Source organism: Plectropomus leopardus, chromosome 11 (assembly GCF_008729295.1).
Source record: "Plectropomus leopardus isolate mb chromosome 11, YSFRI_Pleo_2.0, whole genome shotgun sequence".
Taxonomy (NCBI): Eukaryota; Metazoa; Chordata; class Actinopteri; order Perciformes; family Serranidae; genus Plectropomus; species Plectropomus leopardus.
Genome location: NC_056473.1, coordinates 33,063,983 through 33,081,149, shown reverse-complemented (window position 1 = coordinate 33,081,149; position 17,167 = coordinate 33,063,983). Strand labels below are relative to the sequence as shown.

At 39.0% G+C, this 17,167-nt stretch overlaps 1 protein-coding gene across 1 annotated transcript; it reads right to left on the bottom strand.

Annotated features, from left to right (window-relative positions):
- Positions 1–786: 786 nt before the first annotated feature.
- On the bottom strand, positions 787–15,800 carry LOC121950388 (aminopeptidase N-like). The gene is made up of 21 exons (XM_042496371.1): positions 15,506–15,800; positions 14,110–14,413; positions 12,482–12,624; positions 12,116–12,243; positions 10,617–10,743; positions 9,603–9,757; positions 8,473–8,586; positions 8,220–8,363; positions 7,437–7,502; positions 7,183–7,248; positions 6,917–7,089; positions 6,544–6,620; positions 6,164–6,297; positions 5,987–6,042; positions 4,503–4,650; positions 4,282–4,373; positions 3,959–4,066; positions 3,690–3,857; positions 3,120–3,260; positions 2,281–2,362; positions 787–1,671 (listed from the first exon to the last, which is right to left on the bottom strand). Exons 1-21 carry the CDS (start codon positions 15,798–15,800, stop codon positions 1,513–1,515), a joined length of 2,880 nt encoding a protein of 959 aa, XP_042352305.1. The 3' UTR covers positions 787–1,512.
- Between the last annotated feature and the right edge of the window lie 1,367 nt (positions 15,801–17,167).

Sequence of the window (17,167 nt, the reverse complement as noted above, 5' to 3'; positions counted from 1 at the left end):
CAGAGATTGGCAAGAAATTTTAGGAGGAACAAGAAAATTACCTGAATATTAGCACGCACACAAACAAACAAACAAACAAACAAACAAACAAACAAACAAACAAACAAACGGAACAGTAAAAAAAACAACAAAAAAAAACAACAGAAAAATAAAATAAAAACTTATTAACAAGAGAATTACTTGTATATTATCACAAAAATAAACAGAAAAGTAAAAACAAAAGTAGAAAAAAAAGCTACAAGTAAACCAATTACAGGGGAATGACCAGAAAAGAATATTACCTGAATATTAGCACACAAACAAACAAATAAATGGGAAAGTAAGACAAAAAACAATAACAGGGGAAAATAAAATAAAGTAATTACTTTAATTTTAGCACACAAGCAAACAAACGGGAAAGTAAGGAAAAACGGGGGGAAAACAATAACAAGGAAATGACCTGAACATTTTTAAAATAAAAACTTTAATTCTTCTTTAAAATAATTTTTAAAAATATCTTTTTATCATAAATAGAAGTATAGCTATCTGGTAATTTGTCCCTTACACTTTTATTTTTTTTCTAAATCTACTTATTTCTTTCAATTTCTACTCTTACCAAGTTGCTCACTGCCTTTTTTTCTCATGTGTTTTTTTTTTGTTTGTTTTTTAAGAAATCAAACCAAATGACTCAGGGTTCAAAGGTTTCCACTGACTGTTACAAACACAACAACTGAACCACAGCCGTGATGATGACAGACAGAGCACAACAGTAAACGTTAAACAAATGTCTTTATTCTTTTTCCCGTAATAGAGTACAATCAAATATTAAAAAATATCCAGCGTCCGCACAGAATGGAAATCGTTGTCTCTAAAATGATCTTTCTTTTAAATTGTGCTTTTAAATTCACAGCAAAATTCTGTGGACACAGGAGATGTAGCATTTCATTTTTAAAGGTGCACATATTTACATATATCCAGTTTATAAAATTGTACATGGTTGATGTGAATTAGCTGTAAAGCGAATGAGATTTTCTGGAGACATTATGTATAACCACAGCTATGTTTGCTACATGGAGCCAAAGAAACAGAAGATCATCTCTGATTCTGTCAAATCAAAGGTTGAAGCTGAATATAAACATTAGCTCAGCTTGACTTGTGATGTTTAAATATTCTGTCACGTCCAGAAAAAAAATCCAGTTTGAACAATAAATAAAAAAAATATAATGTTCAATAACAATTCAGTTTTGACATAAATTACTTTGTGTCAGGAGAGGAAATTTCTTAAATATCTAGAAAACTCTTGAAATAAAAGAGTTCCTGAAGCGATGTACAAAAAAGAATAAAAGAAGTAATATCAGTTTCCATCACGTTATCTGTGCTTTCCCGAATAATGTGAGCGGATTTGGGTACGTCCTTACAGAAGAGGAGCTAGAGTAAATCTGCTTTTCATTGAAGTGTGAAAACTCCTCCTCCAAGCATTTTTGATGGAAAAAAAGAAACCTCTTAAATTGCATGAAGCACAAATAACCAGTATTAGTACTTAGGCTTGTTATCGTCGAACCATTTCAGAACGTTCTCCTGGTTCTCTGCGATCCATTTGATGTTGCTGGTGGTTCTCTCAATGGACTGATCCACCGCCAGAGTCCCCGAGCCGAAACCCACCTCAGAGTTGTCCTCCTTAAACTGCTTCAGCTGCCACAAGAAACAAAACATAAAATAAGTGTCAAGTTTGAGGAGGTGATGCAGCCGTTTGCAACAAAAGGGTCATTAAAAAAACTGCAGCAGTCCTGAAACAAAAACGTAGGACCAACACGTTCTCAAGTCAAAATCTGCGTAAATCAGTGGATAACGTTTTTTGGGCATCGTCCGTAAAATGATTGTTCCGCTATCAGGATTTGATGCATTCAGTCTAAAAACATTTGGAAAATCTAGAAGAGCCTTTTCTAGTGCGCCTGCTCCATGGGAACGATCACGTGGAAGATCCTGGTAAATTTTATCAGGACGTCGACCTTTTTTGACTTTGTGTACCTCTGAGGTACTTTTAAAGGACTGAACGGGGCCTCACCTCCAGCGCTGTACCCAGTACCTTCTATACATCAATGGTTAAAACTGACGTGGACTTTTTAATAAATGACAATAAAAATTAGTGTTTTGTGATTAAAAAATGAACCAAGTGAATGAGACTTAAACATATGAATACTTAGATGTAAAGATAAATATTTAAATGTGGGTTAAATTGGGCCAAAATCATTACAGAGAAACTCAAAAACATTTTCGACAAAAAGGCGTCTAATATCCAACCTGCTGAAGCTCAAATGCAGTGGAGAAGCGTTTGGTGACTCCGTTGATGAGGTTGGAGAAGGAGAAAGATCCACCACCATACCTGCGAGAGAAAACAAGGCCGAGATATAACCGATAATCAGGTCCACTTTTCTGCCAAGTGCTGTTTTGGGGAATTTTTTGTTTCGTTTTGTTTAAAACATGTTTCCCTACATCGAGTTCACTTTATTAAAACTGATCTTTAAGGCCAATCTGTCAAAGATGTTCACTTTATGGTCTGTGTAAAGTTAAAATAGAGTGCATAATACAACTGACAATGCATTTTCTATGACAAATAAAACAGTTTATTGTTTTAATAGTTTTAATAGTTTTTAATAGTTTAAAACAGTTTATTGTTTTAATAGTAAATAAAAAAGCCACAAAATCTCCTACCAGTGAAACATTAAACCACCAGCTTAATTCAGCTGCAGTGAAACTACACTCAGCACCTCGTCTGTCAGAGGAGGCCTGCGTGTTTTATGATTCAGGACCAAAGGTCCTCTGAAGCTGTTTGATTTATAGTGAGCGTGCTTGGTCAATAAAATCTGTCAATGATCATAAAGCTGGCTGTAAAACCGCCTACCTGCTACGTGATTTTGAGGCAGTGGATCTTTTATTATGTGTCGGTGCTTCAGTTCGGCATGTGAAAATCACAGGTCACAGACACGTTACCTAACGTGCCGTATAACCGCATTCAACCTCACATTACATTTTCTTAGGGATTACCGAAACGCAGCTATAGACTACAAATATGGTTCGGTTTCCGGTGTTTCATGTGATGCAGTGATGTTGGCAACTAAAAAGTGTTGTGTGGTACTCACTGAGTGAAAATGTACGACCACCGAGCCCGGACGAAGTCCCACGCCAGAGGCTGACCAACCACGTTGTTGGCAATGTAGACAATGGTGGAGGTGGCATCCTGCTTTCGGATCAAGTCTGGATCCAGAGTATACTCCAGGTACCTGACATGGTACAAGCAGAGCAGCAGGCAGAGTATGTGTGTACTGGTCAGTAACTGTATATGCTGGGGTACACTTTATAACAGTATCTGAAATACTGGTGCAGCATCACTTTTCTTTTGCTGCTTTCAAATGCTTTTCATAAGTATTTAAACCTTTTCATTTTTTTCTTTTAAAAACTTGATAGTAAATGCTCCAAAAATTTACAGAATTATTATAATTTAAGCACATTTTCCAGATCTTTTTTTGTATTTTAAATTATATTACATTAATTAATTCACTTATTTTTATTAATTTCAGGTCATTTTCTTGTACTTTTTGCTGAGTCAGTTCTTCTTTTGTTGCTCATTGCCTTCATCCGAACGTTTTTGAAAGAAATCAAGTCAGTTCTGTTAGGTTTGAAAGGGCTGACAAAGCTGTGTGTGAGCAGACCTGTTGAGCAGCCAGGGCTGCTTCGTGCACGCCAGGGCAGAGCGGAGTTTTTCGGCTTCACTGGCGATGGTGGTGTTTAGGAATTGCGACCAGGCAAACTCCCACTCATCAGCACCGCCTGCTGCGATGGCGTTACAGTACACAGTGGAGCGCAGGTTGGGGTTGATCCTGAAGCAAGATGACATCTTTAAAGTTCAGTACACCGCAGATGATGAAGAGATGTTTGCACTGAAAGCACTAAAATGTGGCTTGCGGTTAAATACACTCACTGGTTTTCGTCCGTGTCCATCCACTGTTTGAACCATGTCTTGGTCAGATTTTGACATTCCTCGACACCTGTCCTGCAAGCCAGGCTGATAGCATTCACCTGATTGTACCTGGAGGACGAACAGATTAGGAATTTGGATAAAAGCGTCTGCTAAATGAAATTGAAATTGTAGGAATATCAACAAGAGACAAAAAACACGTAGAATGTGCATGAGGACGGAGGACCCTCTAGCTTAATCTCTCACTAATTTGCAAGTTAAATGTTGCTTCTCTTAAAAGAAAGATCTCAACAGCAGAAGACACCCACACATGTCTCTTTACTCACTGGTCCATGTGTCCATCAGGTACGTCAGTCCAGTTGTCAGTTATGTTCTTAAAGTGTAGAAACAGAGGTTTGACCTGTTTCCTCAGATAAGCCTGATAACAAGCAAGAAAGAGATACGGAGATATCAAAATTCAACAAAGATTACAATCGTGGAAGTTACTTGTTTGTGTTTTGGCTCTTTAGATTTTAATGCTGAAATGTTTGGCTGAAAGAAAACAAACCTGCATGGGACCATAAACCTCACTGCGGTCAAACATGAGGTAGAAGAAGTCCAGGTTGTTGAGGGCCGACTCCCAGGGCATATAGTCTCTCTCCATGTTCAGGTACGTGGTGGTTTCGAGGGCCAGTTCAGTAGGAACGATCTTTGCTCTTTCAGGGTAAAAGATTGTGAAAATGAATTGGATTTGTAAATTTTAACACACTTTGATCATCATGTTGTCCACAGATGATCAACCAGCTTTGATACTTTTGCAAAATGACAGGAGGCCAGGGGACAGTCACAGCTGCCCCACACACATTTCTAAGAGTTTTAGGAGATTTTTAGGATTTCAAGATTTTTCTACGAAATTAGAACTTTTCTGAGGTTTTAGGCCATTTCGAGGGTTTTAAGACATTTCCCAGATTTTAGGACATTTCTAGAATTTTTAATGTTTCTAGGATTATCAGAACTTCTGGAATTTTAAGATATTTCCAGGATTTTAGGATGTTTCAAGGATTTTAGAGGATTTATAGGATTTTAGGAAATTAGGGGCTTAGTCAGGGCCTCTGTGGGGGTGCAGGGATCCTTCACTGGCACTTTTTTTAATAAACAAGCTCTATTTCACTTCTTTTTCACGTATTCTGGCCCCTTATGTATATTAAAAACACAGAAACAATTCCCAGTGTGAATCACTTAATGTTTATTGTGAATTAGAAAATGGTTGGGGGGCCAGATTCACTGATATAGCTTAACAGTTTTAAAAAGTCTTTAGCGTTTTACTGTTTAATAAACTATGTGGCAGCATCTGTGTCCTGCTACCAATGTCGTGTGATAGTAAAAGTTGGATGGGTCAAACCCACACAGGACTTTCACCCAGGAGAAACACAACAGAGGATTTCAGTGCCGTGTTTAGATGTAGTCCAAAAGAATAGAGATCAAACTCTAAAACTAAGCAGTGCTGATCAAATATAAACCAAGATTTGTTTAGTTGCCTATTTCTCACCTCAAATATTTTCAGTAACTGCAACACAAGATCATTTGTTACCAGCCGGCCGCCATTGTGTCAAACAGACAAGTTTGCATCAGTACGACTACCATTACTACTATTTGTAGGTTTTCCACCTCTTGAGCAAAAGCAAGTAGACAAAGTCCTTTTTCTCTGTTTTGTCTGGCCGCGTAGCGCCAATTTCAAAAGCATTTGATTCTGCATAGATGCTCTAGTTTGAAGTGAGGACCCTCTTTATATCAGTGAAATACTTCCTCTGGATGTTTTTAAAACTGTGACCACTGGAAAAGTAATATATGTCTTTTTTAGGACAGTCATGAATATATAAGAGCATTGCCTTTTTCCTATAAACCCTATTTTGTGTGTAATGATGTTGCTGTCTGGACCATCTATATTAGTTTTTTGGCTTTACTATCTTTTTATCTATATCTTAGTAATCTAGATGATCATTCTCTTCATTATTATCATCAGCTTTATATGATGATGTATTAGAGACCTACCTGGCCATGTTAAAGGCATCATCAATCAGCTGAGCTCTGTTGATCACCGGAATATCCTTGAAAAACAAGAGCAATATCCCGTCACTACTACAACAACAACTCACATAAATAAGAACGTTTATTATCAGCGTAGAAAAGCAGAAATCGCATGATATTATAGGTTGTGCTAAAATATACCTTATGATTGGTCCTCAGAGCATTAAGGAGTTTGTCCCAGTTGGCCTGGTCATAGTTGACTCTGTAGTAACCCACCACGTCCAGATTGGCCAGCACCCAGTCACTTTGTGTTGCCTTCATTTCATTAATTGTGTCTAAAGAAGAAAGGGAGGTCTGAGTTATTAATTCTAAGCATGCACAAGACCAAAGAAATGGAGAATACAGTTTTGTTTTATTTTTTGAATGATGTCAATAGGTGGGTGTCCATTATAGATTTGTGCAAAAATTAAGCAAAATTTTCAAAACGTCAAAAAAACACAACACAAATCATACAGTCCCAAGAGTTGGCTTTTGGAATTGGGATCACCAGTCTGTTGTTGGTGTCTGTATTTATATCCTACCTGATTTAATCTTTAGCCATTTCAGTCCCTGGGGAACTTTAGTCTTCATCCACTGGATTGGAACGACCCATTGATAGCTGTAACATAAGCAACTTTATTATTACATCTATATAAAGTTTAATCAGTTATTTTGTCACAAACTGGAAAAGGCGGGCTGTATTCCTTCTATTATGACATTAAAACTTAGAAAAATTATATATTAGATATTATATTATATTATTATATGAGCAGAAATAAAGTGACAGTGGCACATATTAAGTGATAATACTAAAATTTATAGTAGTAGTCAAGATAGGATTATTATACTACTGTAGTAGTATAAGCAGGCTTAGTAGCAAAAGTAATAAGAGTAAAATGATTTGTGTGTACACACTTAAAGGGAGATTCAGTGGTGACAATCGAGTCTGGATCCAAGAGAAAGTGCTTCTGGGATACGGTCCCAGTTGTGGTATTTATAGTAACCACAGGAAAGCCCATCTGCAGCACCCAGGTGTTCATGATGTTATGGACAGTGTCAGGAAGATCAGACTCATTAGCCACAGCAGCCTGTGAAAGCAGAAAAAGAGTAAAAAAAAAAAGATGAGTCAGATCCATTTCAATTAAAACATTAGCGAAATGTTCAAATCTAAAGAGCCTTGCCATCTGCAGATGATCCCACAGGTCTGTGTAGACGGTGTTCCCAAATGCAAATTTAGCCAGGTAGGTCTGCAGGGTGGACACAGAAAGCAAAGAGAGTTCAGATGGTTATCTTTGTTTGGAGGTGATTCAGCTTCACCTGAATCACCTCAGCTGCTCAAACACCAATTTAAAAGCACAACAGCATCCAAATAAGAAATGCTTCACAGTAGCATGTGTTTTTTTTCAGGTAAGTATTGTCTCCGTTCTGTCCTTACCCTGAGTCCACTTGTGAAGACTTCCTCAGTGAGGAAATTTGACAACATCCTCAGAACAGACGCTCCCTGTGGATGAAAAACAAATTTGAAATGATTTTCAAAATCAGCCGAGGTAACACTGAGACGATGAAGGACCGCTGTTTAAACGTCAAATCAAAATATCCTGTCGTAGTTCAAAATAGTTCTAAAACTGAAGTTGTGTTGATGCTCAACATGTTACCTGGCTGTCCCTTCAAACAACGTCAAAAATACAACCAAATAGTCGACTACCGTTGACTCACACAGACCTCAAACCACAGCTGCCTGAGTGAAAGCTCTAAGTTTATCCATTCATCCACCACGTCTTCCTATTGACGGAGACTTTGTTACCCTTAACCTGCCTTGAGGTTCTCCTCCGAAATATCATATTTACGAGATTTGAGCATATGAAGGGCACTCCAAAGTTGTATTACAAGTGGGAAATTGGGAAATTTCAGTTCAAATTTCAGGAGTTGTCGATTTGTAACATTTGCGTGATGTATCAGGTTAGCAGAAATAGCGGAAAGCATGAAAACAGTGTCAACAATTGATGATAAAATTGAACTAAAAAATGTACTTTTAGTAGTTGCACATTTTAGCATGTGCATCAATTAGTCGTAGCAAGCAAGCAAAATTAGAACAGATATTTAGAACAGACAATTTTAAAGTGAGACAAACTGAAACAAAACTGAAACCTGAGCGGCTCCACTTTTGGATCAGAGATTGGCAAAGGGTTCGACGGCTGGATCCAGAGTATGAGGTTACCTTGCTGTATGAGATGGCATCAAACAGCTCGCTGATCTGTTCTGGTTTCTGTATGTCCTCCTCTTTAGAGGACAGAGGGTGAGAGGAGGCCAGGGCATCGACGGCAAACACCCTGTGGACGTCACTGAGCACGATGAGGTCTTTCTATCATGAGACAAATGAGACAGTACGGTCAAAACTCTACCGATCAGTGTCACCATCATCCTACATTACACTCATTATTGAGGCCATGAGTTAGGAGGGAAATCCTTACCACATTCCAGTCTGGTTCAGCGTGGTCTGCTCCCAGGTACTCCACATATGAAGCAAAACCTTCATTAAGCCACAAGTCGTTCCACCACTTCAGGGTCACCAGATTACCAAACCACTAGAGGAACGGAGAAAAGATAAGAATGCTATGCCAAGAAAAAAGACATTTAAATAAGACATAAGCAGCTTTTATGGCTCCAAGACCCGTATACCTGAGACTTGAACTAGAGTCAAGACCACTTTATTTTTTATAGCCCAGTATCACAAATTTGCCTCAAAGGATTTTACAGTCTGTAAAGCCAGCCTGTTCTAAGTCCGAACTTGTCGAATGCGTCCGCTCTGTCAGTACTTTCATCGTATAAGCGTGATGACGAAAACTACCATCCACGTTTAACTGGGATGCAGCTCGATGGCGTCAGATGAGAACGTGCTCGGAAAGAGCCGGTGGCGTTATTTTATGTCAGCGGACAGCCGGATGGCACTGGTTTCATCCACATGCAACACACACAGGTGGTGTTACTTGAGGTTGTGGCCGTCCACAACCTCAGTGTCTTATTGGCAGGACTATTTGCGACTTGTTGTGCCGAAAGTCAGAACTGAATTGGGAAAAAGGCTTTTAGGTTCTGTGCACCTACAACATGGAACAATCTGGAAAACTGTCTTAGGCCTAAAAAATGGTGACCTTGAATGAGTTTAAAAACATGGTGAAATCTATTTAGTCGACGCTGTTTGTGTGCACGTGCTTCATGTGATCGTTCTGTTTTGATGTGCTTTTACATTATGTCAATGAGACTAACGTGGTTGAATAAAGCCAAAATAAAAACATCTAAAGTTGAGAGTGAGACTGGGTTGGATTTGATGTGACGAGAGTTGTGACTTGAATTGGACTCGCATTCAAAGGCTAGAACTTGAAACGTGTTTTGACACAACTGAGGATTCATCTTGGACTTAGTCTCATGAATTCGAGAATTATGTAAGCTGGCTCGATACTCTTCTTGGACTTTCATACAGGTTACACACAATCATTCCACGTGTATTTTCTTTGATTTTAAATTATTTTGTCAAACCGATAAAGACCGAATCACAGCGCCAAGACACTGTGAGGTGACAGAATCTGCGGTGTTAAGATCTAACCATGTGAGCCAGTTCATGAGCGATGATGGTGGCAATCCTCTGCTTGTTGGAGTTGGAGGAGAACGTCTTGTCGTAGAGCAGCGCTGTCTCTCTGTACGTGATCAGACCCCAGTTCTCCATGGCTCCAGCATTAAAGTCTGGCAGAGCTATCTGATCTGCATCGGGAAAGACATAATTTGTAGTTCAATACCTGTGAAGTTGACCACGTAACTGTACCAAAGTTAAAACATGTGATCTGGAGGAAGCAGGTTATAGAATTAGGAATGACAATGTAAAAAATGTACTTTATGAGCCGCCCAACAAAGACTCTATAAAACACCCTAAACTATCATAAAAGACTATAGCAATCAAGTTCATCAGGTTTTATCTGTTAATAATTGATACAGCATGTGATCGTCTCAGATCCTGCTCCAAAGGGCGATAAGATAAGTCTTAAATCGATGACAAACAAAAAAAAATCAGAATGAAGGATGAGCATTTTATGTGGTGGCCAGAATAACAGCTGTTTTATTGGAGCTGACAGCCGATGTCTCGCTTTACAAAAAGAAAGGAGCTCAGAAAAAAAATATTGAGGTAACGCAGGAAAGAAGAATTGCTTGAAATGATCATTCGTTTCAGCCTCTATCAAGGTGCTGAATTCACCTGATAATAGTGCAATAAGGCAAGGTGCAACAAACAAACAAGCATTTTAGCACTCACACTTTATTGTTAAATCTAGTGCAAAAGAGGAGTGTGCAATATACAACTAGCACTTAGGGCTTTAAATTCTAGATAAAGCTGTTGTTGACAGTGACTGTCATGGGGTTTTTTGTGCCCTGTCTTTTGTTGCTGCCATGGGGCAATTAAAGTGATGTCTATGTGATTTGTTTGTATGTTACGGTGAAGCAAGCAGCACTGTGTCAAGACAAATTTCCCCTCAGAGACAAATAAAGTATAATCATAATCATAAATTTGAACGCAGACCGGATATGAAAACAAAGCGTTGCATCAGATCATCGCGTGTGGTGGACTCACCAGACTTGGGCAGAGGGTATCTGTAATTGTAATACTCCTGGAAGAACTTCAGGATGGGTCCGGTTTTGTTGAGGGCGTACACTCCTTGACCAGCATTAATAGCAGACTTCCGGGCAAAGATACGGATCTAAACACAATAAGACACAAACACAAGTGTTTGATTAAACACATGACTGTTAGCTTGAACATCACTGTCAGAAAACCATTTAATCTCTTTAATTTCTCATTAATTGGCCACTATGTGCAGATCTTATTAGATTAAAAGCATGTAAAAGTTGTTTTAAATGGTGTAAGTCCTGTTTGCGGTTTAGAACAGGTGCATTCGACATGTTTTCTGTAACAGTGTCTTTTTAGATACCACCATGGGACAGCAACAGAGTCACAATTTCAAATCCTACACCCAGTGGATTCATTTACATTTGTATAGAGTGCCCCAGGAATGACATTTTTCTGTAGGCCAACCTGGAAGCTAATGTTGCCCTAGTTCCCTTATCAGAAAGCCTTTGGGATTTTTCCATGGGATTTTAGAAGCTTTGTGTTTGTTAACAAAAGTTTCTGATACCTACTTGTTTTGTTCAGCAAGATACGCTTCAAAAATAAACACCACTTTCAGGAATTATGAAGCCCCAATACAATCACCAGGAGCAAAAAGCTACTGCTAGGCTAAAACAAAGTATACTGCAGTGAAAAATGCCACCGCTACAAGGCTGGTCATTCCTGTTCGATGTCGTTGGGAGCGATGATGTTCTGTAGTCTCATTTAGCAATTTGTTAGCAACCACCTTTTTTTAAAGACACATAGACACAAGTCTTCCCTGCTGTTTGACCAGCTTAAGATGGTTAAGTTGGTTGACCAGGTTGTTTGACCATCGCATATTTTTTGAAGGTTTAGCTGGTCATACCAGCTTGTGATGGTCACTCACATCTTCGACCAGCTAAAACCAACTAAAACCAGCTATCAGCAGCATAAGCTGTTTTTTTCTTCACAATCACCAGAAGTAAAAAACTATTGCTAGGCTAAAACAAACTACACTACAGTTGTATCGCCAACTGCTACGAGGCTGTACAGCCGTGTTTGGCGTGATGACGTTCTGTCGCGTCATTTAGTCACCTTTTTTTAGACGCATAAAAGCTTCAAAGTTCACAATTAGTGTATTTACTAATGTGTTTTATGTCACAGAACAAACGTTGAAAGTCTTAAGCTTGTTTTAACACAGACCCTATTTAAGACGTCTAACCAAAAACACGTTAAAAAAAGGTACTGACCTTGAGACAAGGAAACCAGAGGCTCTAAAATGATCATTCATCTCCACGTTTTAGGATACATTATTGGATGAGTACAAGAATGAATCTTTTGTTTTACTCAAATAAAGAAAGACCATTCCCTCCCAACAGCAGTATCAAAAAAGACACTTCGCAAAAAAAGCACCTCTAAGTTTCTTGGATATAAAAGCTGCATTCATTAAAGACTGACAAAACCTATTCGGTGGGGTCTCTTACCAAGACGTCATCAGTGGTGCTATTGATAGAGGCAAAGTCGCAGACGATGAACGCCAACAGGTAGGTGGACATCTTCTCAGTTGGCTCAAAAACTGTCGTCTGCAGATTACGTTCATCAGTGCTTGTTTCTGTAGAGGATAAACAGAATAACATGTTTATTGTTTTTTAATCCCTTTCACTTTATTTTGTTGAATTTGTGTCACTTAAACACAATGTGTTGTCTGCAGTGTTAACGGCAACCTAAAATTAGGTTACATCTACCTGTAAAAACAAAAAGACTTGCACTGTCCTCCTCCCACATCCCTTTGTTTAATTTTTTTCTGAAACTGTAATCATCATCATCGTTTTCATGGTCGTGAAACTAACCTTTTACCTCGCCATTGGACAGGGCTACAGTTCCTTTGTCGTGCTTCAGCGTGATGTGGAAAACAGCTTTCATAGCTGGCTCGTCAAAACAGGGGAAAGCCTTCCTGGCATCTGTCGGCTGCATCTGAGTCGTAGCAACAACCCTGACAGAAAATATACAAATTAAGATTAATGTTTAAAAAAAGGCTTGAATGGAGTTTTGCAAACAGTCAGACGATCCAACTTATATCAGTTTGATTTTTGTGTTGAGCACTATCTGTTTATCCTACATTAGCACTCGGGGGGAAACTGCAAGCTCTGCCCAATCATGTGTGACACAAACTAAGTTTACAAAGGCTCCAACACTGTCCACTTTCTTTGAAAATCGCACACATCCAGCATGACAATTTATCTGGAACATTTCTTATTGGTCAAGGTTTGGCCTGCAGCAGCCCCTAATGACATGGGGTGGAACAGCGCAGTTTTTAGTCGGCTATCTTACCATAACTCCTGGGCTATCTTGATATTTGTTTTAAACACATGACAAGTGTAAGAAAATGTAAGCTATGACGAAAAACAACCTGTGAATTAAATAATTCCTCCGAGATAATGTGACGACATCATCAGGTCAGGTAAAAGTGCAAGGGTCAAGAGACTGAAAACGCTTAGAAATATTTAAATACAACAGTTTGGGAGCTGATGTTTAGTTTAACAGCCATGGCGAACTGCCGAGCTGTATTCATGCTGCTGACTCCACTGCATTTATGAATACTATTGGTTCTTTTGCTTTAATCCGCCATCATCTTCTTGTTTGCTTACACGCTCTGTAGAGGAACGCCTAAATGTGCAGGTGTGTGGTTTTCTTTTATAGTTTGTCATGACAAAGTGATACCGCCATCTACTGGCCTTGCATGCATACTACAGTGTTTTTGGTTGTTTTTGCGGATCTGTGTACACAGGGATTATTTCCTCAATGTCATCATATAAACATAGATTTTGTTCAAAATACAAAGGAAAGACTCATTTTTTGTTGGCCGTTCTTGTCTTAACATGGCCTTAGATCCATAAAATATGTTTGATGCCAGGAACCTTCACTGCGGGGGCAGATCCGACGGGATGGGTCCATGGGAAGTTTTTTAGCAGCTAATGATGGAGCAAATGTAACATTATGATCTACCCAAGTGGCGTCAGCAAACCAACAACAGGATATCCACTAACATTCAAGAGGAAATATAATTTTGCAGCAGTCCAGAGAAAAAATGTGTCTGAGCCGAGGAACTTTCTCTTTGATTTCTGCAAACCATGGATAACATTTGCACCTTATTCTGTAGCAGATATGTAAAACCTGTACTTTTCAACATTGCTGTGGTTAAAATGTGGTCAGGCTTAGGCACTTGTTCATTGTTAGGAAAGTATCTGATTTTGGCTTCAAAATACCCACTTTTAGTGGCACAATCATGGCTAGAGAGGCCACTGATGAGTCAATTTTTTTGTTTTTTTAAAGTCCATGCAGGAAATGCCGCCAATATCTCACTAACAATAAACCAGTTTCATTATTTGAAAATACATTCCTGCATGCTTTGTTATTGCTGAATGTTTTACAACTTATCAGACTGACTTTTCCCAAATTATATTTCAAATACACATACCTTGTCTTTCCATCCTCCTTGTATTCACTCCTGTAGAAGCCTCCCAGGTCATCAGCCAGCTCTCCAGTAAACTCAGTGTAGAGATGATACCTCTGGTCCTTCATCAGTTTACCATCCAGCTGCACGACCAGATACTGAGTCACAGTCTGGTGCCAGGAAGACTTGATTGTGGGAACTTTGGCCCCGCTAGCTGAGGTGAGCCTCGCAAGGAAGCCATTCTCCAACTTAGTGTAGTTCAACTTATTGGAGTGGATGAGAATCAGGTCCGTCTCCTCAGTGCACACAAACTCCACACTGGACACACCTAAAACCACATGAAACAACTCCAACTTAAACCTCAGCTCCACCAAACCCAAAGATGGTGGCAAATGGAAACCTGAATCCAGCCTTAAATTATTTACATCATACTTTGATAAAGGTTGAGTCACCCTGACAAAGTGGTTCTTAACCTTTTCAGGCTTGTGACCCTTCAAACCGAAGTGATGTCTAATCGAAAACCCTCAGCACAAAAATATTAATGAGCATGAACTCTTCCCAAAACCAAAAGTTTGATGTCATCAAGCATAACTAGAGCAGCTCCATGGAAAACCTACTGGGAAAGATGTTCTAGATGTCACTGAGAGCAATCTTCTGAGTATTTGGGTACATTTTCTGTTTCAGGACTGAGACCACCACAATAGTATGAAAAAAGACAAAAGAAAGCAAACATTTGTCTGTAGATTAGCTCCAGACTTTATACCCCTTGACATCACAAGCTGAAGACTTCTCTGATTTCTGGTAACTCAGACGCCTTTCACAGGTATTTAAACCTTTACACCCCATGCTTTCAAAAGCATGGAGAAAAAAAACTGTGAGCAATTTGGTTGGAAATATTCATATATTCAATATTCAATATTTATTAGACTGAGAAAATTATTTTTCTAAAAATCTAGGGGAAATGTCTCAGGAGCGAAAAAAAGCTAGAGAAAAATGTATGTGTTAATTTAACTTTCTTTTTCTTTTCTTTTTTGTACAAATTTTCAGGTAATTTTCTTGTATTTTTTTTTACTAACTTCTTGCTGATTTCTTGTTTTTGAAAGAAATCAAGCCAATTTGCTCAGGTTAAAAATATTTTGATAATGCTTTAAATATGTGAATATATGAAATATGCTCATGCAAAATCCCTGTAAGCAGGAGATGTTTTATTTTATTTTGTACGTTATGCACTCTTAGAGCTGTGACTCATCAACCTTCTATCAGTCTTGATCTCCATCCTCTTTCCTAACCTCCAAACTCAAATCTTTGATTCTGCAAAAAACTAACACCCTGAAAACCAGCTGAATGTAAATACTTTGTCTGAAAACATCCATCTTGCTAAAGAAGATCAAATTTGAGTATAACATTCATAAAGTCTTACCAGTGAAGATGAAGAGTTTAGTTGTTTCATCTTGAGTCAGTCGCGGGTGCAGGGTGACGTTATAGTGGTCTGGCACCAGGTTCTTGGGCAGCCGATATTTGTCCCAGGGTTCATTGGACGGGGCAGGTGTCGTGACAGGGGGTTTGGTTGTTGTTGTTCCAGGGGTGACCTCATTATTTTTTGCCTTTTCCTGTGCGTAAACAACAGACAGAGCTATGATCGTAGCCAAGGCCCCTGCACCCAGGATGATCGCCACTACTCCGACAGGTTTACTGATGAAGAAACCTTTCCCCATGTTGTCTGCCTGTACTGAAGCCCCACACTGAGACAGTGCTTACAAGGGCAGGAGGTGAACTTGTATATGTAGCCATGGACAGCATCTCCCCTCCTATTCACTCCACCAGGTGATACATTAACAGCGGGATTGTAAATACCAGCCTCACCTGGGGAAGACATAATTGGCTCGGTCAATTATTGTCATACTTATAACTTATAACGTCTAAAACGACTAAACTTTTACTGTAATTTAAACTTTTTGAAAATAGAAGCCCACAGGTGCACAAGTTGGGATACCTAAGGTTTTCAGGAGGGACACGTTTTTATTAAAGTAGAAGCTCATGGATATTTGAGATTACATTAACAGTGTTTGTGTAAATCCACTCCGTTCTTATTCCAAAGTTGTAAAGTCGATAGTCACTTTTACAGTGATTTTGGCACAAGATCCTGACACCAAAAGCCACCTTTTGCATCTGCACGATACGCCGCTGGACAGCATCAGCTGAGAGCGTGGACGGACAGAATTGTTTGCGGTATTATTGTATGCCGTCAGACGTCTGGACAGAACCTCTCGCATCTGCATGATTCGTTGCTGTACAGTATCAGGATAAAACGCAGCTGGTAACAACATAATATAAAGAGCATGAAGGTCGCTATTTGGTGGACTAGAAGGACGGTGGATGGATCCAACTTGGACTTTTTTGCTTACCATTTGAATTCAATGTTTTTTTCTACACCTTACCATGCGCCTCTTTTGCCTGAACCTAACCACACATGCCAGTATGTGCATTTGTTGATGTCCCAGCGTTGGTTACCTAAACATAACCACCATGTGCTTGTGTTGGCATCACGGTAGCAGCATCCTGCAACATCAGCAGCAGACACAGAAGGATATCTAGAGCACAATATGTAGACACAGAAGTTCACTACAAAGTGGCAATATGTAACGACTTGTGATAGGAATGTGTTGGTAAATCACACACAGGAATATCATAATGTCAGCTTTTGAAGGAAGAGGTTGATATTTTTGGAAATATAGTATATGGTCGATACTTCTTTTACGCGTGTACGGCAAATATGAAGCTGGCCACAGCAGCGGTTAGCTTAGCTTAGGATCCAAATAGGTGGAAACGTCACTATCAGCAAAGATGATTCGACTGTGGTCGACAGAGTTGTAGTGTACGCTGAGATGAGCATCTGTCAAAATTTAAAAGTTTAGCGTCACACTAATGCAGCATTTAGTGTTGACTTTACACTAAAAGCTACAAAAAGCTGGTGCATCAGGCTGCTTTAAAAAATAAAATTAAAAAAAAACTGTTGTATTAATTCATGTATATTTTCTTTTTAAGGATGTTGGGTATAAAAAAATTGCCCCCATTATTTGTT

What these genes read in the sequence shown, in the direction of transcription:
- LOC121950388 (XM_042496371.1), bottom strand. Translation starts at nt 15,800, where the DNA reads ATGGGGAAAGGTTTCTTCATCAGTAAACCTGTCGGAGTAGTGGCGATC. An exon ending in CTCTGAGGACCAATCATAAG is followed by an intron (nt 6,043 to 6,163) that starts GTATATTTTAGC and finishes TTGTTTTTCAAG; the next exon opens with GATATTCCGGTGATCAACAG. An exon ending in AGGTTTATGGTCCCATGCAG is followed by an intron (nt 4,374 to 4,502) that starts GTTTGTTTTCTT and finishes GCTTGTTATCAG; the next exon opens with GCTTATCTGAGGAAACAGGT.